This window comes from Bison bison, unplaced genomic scaffold (assembly GCF_000754665.1).
Source record: "Bison bison bison isolate TAMUID 2011002044 unplaced genomic scaffold, Bison_UMD1.0 scf7180017863450, whole genome shotgun sequence".
Taxonomy (NCBI): Eukaryota; Metazoa; Chordata; class Mammalia; order Artiodactyla; family Bovidae; genus Bison; species Bison bison.
The window spans coordinates 43,455-52,280 of record NW_011494022.1 but is presented as its reverse complement, the minus strand read 5'-3'; the positions used below and the strand labels follow the sequence as shown (position 1 = coordinate 52,280).

Below are 8,826 nucleotides of genomic sequence, written 5' to 3'. Positions count from 1 at the left end.
TGGTGTATGAGTGGCTGAGGAATCAACAAATGAGTGAAAAAGCAAATGACTGTCATTCAATGGTCACATGAACAATGCTGTGATCCAACTCAATACTTCAAAATCTACATCATAGCTACAACTTAATGATTGTTTTTTGATGACACTGATTGGCTATAAAGTTGTCACAAAAATTCTCATATCAACAAAACCTCTTACTGAACTGTATGTTTATTTGAACTGAATCAATTGACTCAATTGTTTTTCAGTTGTATCCATATTTCAAACAAGTGGAGCCAACTCCAGGAGAAGATCTTATCTATAGGCCATATTCTAAAATAACAAACTCCCTTAAATCAAGGATAAATTTCCAAATGACCATTTGTCTTCATGCCATGGTACCTAACATTAAAATTGCTCTTCAACAAGAAGAAATTTCCAAGACAGAATAAACCGCAAATCTGCCCCACATAAAACAATTGACATTAGTGTATAAATAATTTTAATTTAATCATACTTACATAGACATCTTTAATGGTTCATCTTATCTACTGCAATTTTCATTGACCCCATATTTCTCTTCTTATGCCTCCAGGTCCAACTCAAAACCATGAATGGAAATAATAAGACCTTTTCCAGTGACTTCACCCTTACAGGGCTCTTCACTAACAACAAAGCCTCTGGCTTCCTTTTCAGCATCATTTGCGCCATCTTCTTCATGGCCATAATAGTTAATGGGGTCATGATCTTCCTGATCTACATAGACCCTCACCTCCATACCCCCATGTACTTCCTGCTCAGCCACCTCTCCTTCATTGACATTATGTACATCTCCACCATTGTGCCCAAGATGCTGGCCGATTACCTTGAGGGTGAGGGGACCATATCCTTTATTGCCTGTACAGCCCAATACTTTCTCTATATGGGCTTTGTAGGGGCTGAATTTTTCCTGCTGGGACTCATGGCATATGACCGCTACGTGGCCATCTGCAACCCTCTCCGCTATCCTGTCCTCATGAGCCATCGGGTCTGTTGGATGATCTTGGCCAGCTCTTGGTTTGGTGGTGCTCTGGATAGCTTCCTCCTCACCCCTATCACAATGACTCTACCATTCTGTGCTTCACACAAGATCAACCACTTCTTCTGTGAGGCACCCACCATGCTGAGGCTGGCCTGTGGTGACAAAGCTGCCTATGAAATGGTGATGTATATTTGCTGTGTCATGATGCTGCTGATCCCCTTCTCTGTAGTGATTGCTTCCTACGCTGGAGTGCTCATCACAGTGCACCAGATGAAGTCAGCAGAAGGGAAGAAGAAGGCTTTTGCCACCTGCTCCTCACACATGATGGTGGTGATCTTATTCTATGGGGCTGCCCTGTACACATATATGCTTCCCCAATCATACCACACTCCAACTAAAGACAAGGTCTTTTCTGTCTTTTACACTATCATCACCCCCTTGTTAAACCCTCTCATTTACAGTTTGAGAAACAGGGATGTGGCTGAGGCCTTTAAGAGGGTTTTGGCAAGATGTCTAGGGACCCATTTTATGACAAGGGAAGAATTCTGACAGTCTAAATCCTCCATGTCTGCTCAGGAGTGTATGGGGTTTTGCCACAGATAATATAGATAATGCTTGCAGCAACCACCACTGCCAGTTATGTCAAAAAGTACATCAGCCATACTTTTATCAAAAAGATGAAACATCCAAGCATTAATAATGCCAGTGTTATAAATGTTACCAAACTAACTCATATCTACTTGCCCACTGTGCAACAAGCCAATCTACTGACACCAAGTTGTGGTGAAGGAAAGTACAGCATTTACTGAAGGGCATCAAGTAAGAACAGTGGACAACTAGTGCTCAAAAGAAAAAACAAAACAACTCCCTGGTGGCTTTTAGGCAAGAGTTTTTAAAGGCAACATTAGGGTTGAGGATCACAGGGTACCTGATTAGCTCATGGACATTCTTCTGATTTGTTGACAGTGAGGTAACAGGGTGATGTTTCAGAAATCTTGATCACCAGCCTTCTGGTTACAATCAGTCTAGGACACACGCACTTAAGGTCAGCACGTAATCACCATTCTTTACCTTGGCAGGGCTCTTTGTTTCTACGGAATGACTCAAAGTTTTGGTTAAATACTTGAGAAAGAACTGGTAGTTCTGTGATTTTGCTTTACTGTTGAACTAGTGTTTCAGCTATCTTTAATTTTCTTGCTTGTCTGTCTTTCATTTGTTTCTGAATTCACTCACTTCTCTAATTAGTAAGTGAGTTTGCTCTTTGGAACTCAGGGAAAGCCTAGGAGACTAGAGCCTTTTTCTACAAATGACAAAAAACACACAGAGGGGCATTTGTACCCAGGAAGTCCCCACAGAGTCCTGCTTGCTTTCGTAAACAACAGTATTTCTTCCTTGTGGCCATCCATTCTAATTCTTCCCTTATACCAACTCTATCAGTGCAATTTATGTATATAAGGGCCCCAAATTGTCTCATTAATATTACAAATTCTATCCACTCTCAGGAACCTCATAAGAATGGCAATTTTGATTACGTTGTTTAAATGAATCATAGACAGAGTTTATGAAAAGGTTAGAGGTGCAAACATTTAAAAGAAGCTATAGCATCATAAAACTTAGAAGGAAATACATACACAAACGCACACCAGGATTTAGAAAAGTTAAATATCTTTTCTTTGAGTAACAACTGAAAACATTCCTCCCTTATCTAAATCTGGGGCTGGAAAAAAAACAAATCACATGTTTTTGCAGAAATAGAGACTAATATTCTTCTGGGCAAGGATTCTATAATGTTATATATGTTATATGGTAAATAATCATTATATCAGAAGGCACAGTAATAGGCAGGAGAGAAAAGAGTGCTTTATGAATTTGTAAATTCAGTAATCACTTTTCAGTTTTTACTCCAATCCATCAGAATTATTAAATTTCTGAAATCCTACTCTAGATATTATAGTGGTGTGAATACTTTTATTCCAAAGAAGTAAACACAGCCTATTGTGGACAGCCTATTTTTCCTCATCTATGGTACTAAGTTTTACATTGTATAACATTACAAATTGGGAAGAAAATAATTGGCTTTCCATCTTCAAGTTGGAACAAAAAAAAAAATTTCCTTGGGAAATGACTTAGATAATTTCTTTTTAGGATGTTGGGTCCCTAAAGAGAATGTGTTTAGCCTAAATTATAGACTCAGTTGTAAAAACCTGGACCAAATCCCAAGCCTCTTAACCTTCTCTGTAATGAGGCTATGCCAGATTCTGTGCTCTCAAAACCCTAGCTGGGTTCAGTAATATTCTACTTCTGACAGACACTGATGATCGTAAACGTAAGCACACCTCCTATTGCACTGGAGAAAGGAACTGAGTGGTAATTTTTAACCAAATGGAAAAATTTATGTTGGACCCTGTAGACTGGACTGACTAATCAAGAAAGTGGACTTCCTTCCATTTATTTTAGTGGGAGTTTTAGTTGTTACCAAAGGCAGCCTTTTTGAAGCTCTCTTTCTGGAAGGTTTATCTCCTTCAATCTCGTCTACCTGGCTTGGAAAGTACCACATGCTAGGCATTAGGAAGAAGAATTTCCAACACAGAAGATAGTGAGGTACAAGAAAACAATAAGTCAGAAGAGGTGGGGAATGATCCTGAGAACTGAACGTCAATTTGGGGTCCATTTTTAAAGATCATGTGAACTTCTGTCCATTCTCTATGTAACTAAGGCCCAATTTCCTCTTTTGTGAGAAATGAGGTAGTATAATGTCTTTCCTTATAAGATTTGAAAGAGCAAATATGATAAATGCAATAAACACTGGTCATTATTTTTTCTGTTGGTAATGAGGGTAATTGCCTTTCATGTTCCTAATATTTGTGATTTAGAAAAAAAAATCACCCCATTTATCATTCATCTTTCTATCCTTCACACATATAAGCATGCTGCTTTATTAATTATACTAAGAAAGATTGATAATGGGTTAAAAAAATCCAATTGTAAGGATTAAAAATAAATTTGTAAGGAAATTAGGGAAAGAGTAACTAATGTATACTTTTAAAATGTAGTAATTAAAACAATAATATGATAGTACTGCATACTTATTAGAGTGGTTACAATTGAAATTACTGTAAAATACAGGAAGCTTCATTCATTGCTGGTGGGAATGTAAAGACAAATCACTGTGGAAGAGAATTTGACAGTTTCCAACAAAACTAAGTCTAGTCTTACCACATAATCTGGCAATAGTGCTTCCCAGGATTTATCCTACTGACATTAAAAAATAATAATAAACAAAAAACTGCATTTGAAGCAATTTTTTCATAGTCATCAATAATTAATCAAGATGTCTTTTAGTAGATAAACAGATACGTAAAGTGTTTATAAACTTTAAAGTGTATAAACAGATACACTTTAAAGTGTGATATATCAGTACTCTTGAATATTATTAAACAAAACAAAAAATTAAAATGAAAAGAAATGATCCAATAAGCCATGAAATAAAGAAAGAATCTTCAAGGTATATTACTAACTGAAAAAAAAAAAAATCTGAAAATCTTATGTGATATATGATTCCAACTATATAACATTCTGGAAAAACGACAAAATTTGTTGTTGTTATTGTTCAGTAGTTCAGTCATGTCTGACTCTTCGTGACCCCATAGACCGCATCATGTCAGGCTTCCCTGTCCTATACCATCTTCCAGAGCTTGCTCAAACTCATGTCCATTGAGTCGGTGATGCCATGAAACTGTCTCATACTCTGTCATCCCTTTCTCCTCCTGCCTTCAATCTTTCCTAGCATCAGAGTCCTTTCTAATGAGTTGGCTTTTCACATCAGATGGTCAAAATATTGGAGCTTCAGCTTCACCGTCAGTCCTTCCAGTGAATATCTGGGACTGATTTCCTATAGGATTGACTGGTTTGATCTCCTTTCAGACCAAGGGATTCTCAAGAGTCTTCTCCAGCACCACAGTTCACAAGCATCAATTTTTGTACTTAGCCTTCTTTATGGTCCAACTCTAATATCCATCCATGACTAGTGGAAAAACCATGTCTTTCACTAGATGGACCTTTGTTGGCAAAGTAACGTCTCTGCTTTTTAATATGCTGTCTAGGTGTGTCACAGCCTTTCTAAGCATCTTTTAGTTTCAAGACTGCAGTAATCATCCACAATAATGTTGGAGCCCAAGAAAATAAAATCTGTTACTGTTTCCATTGTTTTCCCATCTATTTGCCATGAAGGGATGGGGCCAGATGCCATGCTCTTCATTTTTTGAATGTTAAGTTTTAAGCCAGCTTTTTCACTCTTCTCTTAAACTTTCAACAAGAAGCTTTTTAGTTCCTCCTTGCTTTCTGCCATAAGGATGGTACCTCCATATCTGAGTTTATTGATATTTCTTCCTGCAATCTTGATTCCAGTTTGTGCTTCATTCAGCCTGGTATTTCCCATGATATACTCTGCATATATTAAATAAACAGGAGGACAATATACAGCCTTGACATACTCCTTTCCCGATTTTGAACCAGTCCATTGTTCAATGTCTGGTTCTAACTGCTGCTTCCTGACCTGCATACAGGTTTCTCACAAGGCAGGTAAACTGGTCTGGTATTCCCATCTCCTAAAGAATTTTCCACAGTTTGTTGTGATCCACACAGTCAAAAGGTTCAGTGTAGTCAATGAAATAGAAGTAGATGTTTTTCTGGAATTCTCTTTCTTTTTCTATGAGCCAGTAGGTGTTGGCAATTTGATCTCTGGTTCCTCTGCTTTTTCTGAATCCAGCTTGAACTACTAGAAGTTCTTGGTTCACGTACAATTGAAGCCTAGCTTCAAGAATTTTGAAAATTGCTTTGTTAGCCTGTGAAAAGAGTGCAATTGTGCAGTACTTTGAACATTCTTTGGCATTGCCCTTCTTTGGGATTGGAATGAAAACTGACATTTTCCAGTCCTATGGTCACTGTTGTGTTTCCCAAATTTGCTGGCATATTGAGTGCAGCATTTTCACAGCATCATCGTTTAGTATTTGAAATAGGTCAGCTGGAATTTCGTCACCTCCACTAGCTTTGTTCGTAGTAATGCTTCCTAAAGCCCACTTGACTTCAACTCCAGGATGTCTGACTCAAGGTTAATGATCACATCATCATGGTTACCTAGGTGATAAAGATCTTTTTTGTATAGTTCTTCTGTGTATTCTTGCCAACTCTTCTTAATATTTTCTGCATCTCAGTTCCATACTGTTTCTCTCCTTTTTTATGCCCATCTTTGCATGAAATGTTCCCTGGATAGCTCTAATTTTCTTGAAGAGACCTTTAGTCTTTCCCATTCTACTGTTTCTTTGCATTGATCACTTAGGAAGGCTTTCTTATCTCTCCTTGCTATTCTTTGGAACTCTGCATTCAGATGGATATATCTTTCCTTTCCTCCTTTACCTTTCACGTCTCTTCTTTTCTCAGCCATATTTAAGGTCTCTTCAGACAACCATTTTGCCTTTTTTCATTTCTTTTTCTTGGGGATGGTTTTGATCACCTCCTCCTGTACAATGTTATGAACCTCCATCCATAGTTCTTCAGGCACTCTGTATATCAGATCTATCCCCTTGAATCTATTTGTTACTTCCAAATTGTGAAAGGAATACATTAAGGCTGTATGTTGTCACCTTGCTTATTTAACTTATACGCAGAGCACATCATGTGAAATGCCCGATTGTATGAAGTGCAAGCTGGAATCAAGATAGCATGGAGAAATATAAATAACCTCAGATATGCAGATGACACTACCCTTATAGCAGAAAGCAAAGAGGAACTAAAATACCCCTTGATGATAGTGAAAGAGCAGAGTGAAAAAATTGGCTTAAAACTCAATGTTCAAAAGATGAAGATCATGACATCTGATATGTTTGTAACCAGCACTCATGTTTAAAAAAAAACTGGACTATATGATGATCTTTTACTATTATCTACAATGGCACCCCACTCCAGTACTCTTGCCTGGAAAATCCCATGGACAGAGGAGCCTGGTGGGCTGCAGTCTGTGGGGTCGCTAAGAGTCAGACACGACTGAGCAACTTCACTTTCACTTTCACTTTTTGCTTTCATGCATTGGAGAAGGAAATGGCAACCCACTCCAGTGTTCTTGCCTGGAGAATCCCAGGGATGGGGGAGCCTGGTGGGCTGTCATCTATGGGGTCGCACAGAGTCGGACACGACTTAGCAGCAGTAGCAGTTTGTTTTACTTTTCCTATTTCATATTCAATGGTACCATTTCATTTAGTTTATATTTTCCAATCACTCCATGTCTTCTTTTTGTTTTGATGTTCTTTCTCAAACCTTTATCAAATGTAATAGAAAAGCTTTTAGATATATGTGTGTGTGTTATATGTATTTTAGAAAATTTATAAATTTTGCCTAACTAAAAATATTATGACATTTTTATTCTACTTGTTTGACTTAGTACGAATAGAATGATAGATTTCTAATTAAAAAATAGATATGCAGCAAGCAACAAAGGTTTACTGTATAGCATAGCGAGCTACAGTCAATATCTTGTAATAACCTATGATGCAAAATAATTTCTAATATATGTGTATCAGAATAACTGAATCACCTTTCTGTGCACCTGAAATATTTTAAGTCAATTATACTTCAACAGGAGAAGGCAATGGCACCCCACTCCAGTACTCTTGCCTGGAAAATCCCATGGACAGAGGAGCCTGGTAGGCTGCAGTCCGTGGGGTCGCTAAGAGTCGGGCACGACTGAGCGACTTCACTTTCACTTTTCACTTTCATGCATTGGAGAAGGAAATGGCAACCCACTCCAGTGTTCTTGCCTGGAGAATCCCAGGGGTTGGGGAGCCTAGTTGGCTGCAGTCTCTGGGGTCGCACAGAGTCGGACATGACTGAAGCAACTTAGCAGCAGCAGCAGCAGCATACTTCAACAAGATACACAAGTGAAAAATAAAGTAAGTTAAAATTTTTCTATTTTAAGCTATTATAATCATTTCTAAGCATAAAACATGGGGGGAGCTAAAGAAGCAATGTTGATATGCCTTGCTACAATAACTAAAAATATATCATGGATAATAAAAAATGAATGAAATTTAAGAAAACAAGGAAATGAAAATGTACTTGAGGTATACATGACTGACACATAGTCATACGTCAAAATGCTAATAGTGATTTTGAACACACGCAGCCGTAAGTGCAATTTCCAACAAGCAGCAGTGAGTGGTAGCTGAAGCAAGGTCTTACTTAGTTTTCTAGACAGGGAGCTTTAACCACTGGACCACAGGGGCCAGCAGTTAGGGCTAAGGTCCCTAGTCCTGCCTGCCTAGTCACGAATGGATTCAGGCAAGGAGGCAGAAGGTAAGTTCAGTTCAGTTCAGTCGCTCAGTCATGTCCAACACTTTGCGACCCCATGAAATGCAGCATGCCAGGCCTCCCTGTCCATCACCAACTCCCAGAGTCCACCCAAACCCATGTTCAGTGAGTCGGTGAGGCCATCCAACCATCTCATCCTCTGTTGTCCCCTTCTCCTGCCCTCAATCTTTCCTAGCATCAGGGTCTTTACAAATGAGTCAGCTCTTTCCATCAGGTGGCCAAAGTATTGGAGTTTCAGCTTCAACATCAGTCCTTCCAATGAACACCCAGATCTGATTTCCTTTAGGATGGACTGATTGGATCTCCTTGCAGTCCAAGGGACTCTCAAGAGACTTCTCCAACACAACAGTTCAAAAGCATCAATTCTTCGGCGCTCAGCTTTCTTTATAGTCCAACTCTCACATCCATACATGACTACTGGAAAAATCATAGCCTTGACTAGACGGACTTTCGTTGACAAAGTG

The 8,826-nt window shown here is 38.6% G+C and overlaps 1 protein-coding gene across 1 annotated transcript in view; it reads left to right on the top strand.

The window, feature by feature from the left end:
- The first annotated feature begins 589 nt into the window (after positions 1–589).
- The window catches only part of LOC104983846 (olfactory receptor 2T6), a 10,343-nt gene continuing 2,106 nt past the window's right edge, over positions 590–8,826 (top strand). The window contains exon 1 of the mRNA XM_010833372.1: positions 590–1,511. Coding sequence (XP_010831674.1) covers positions 590–1,511 — 922 coding nt within the window. The remainder of the gene's footprint in view (positions 1,512–8,826) is intronic.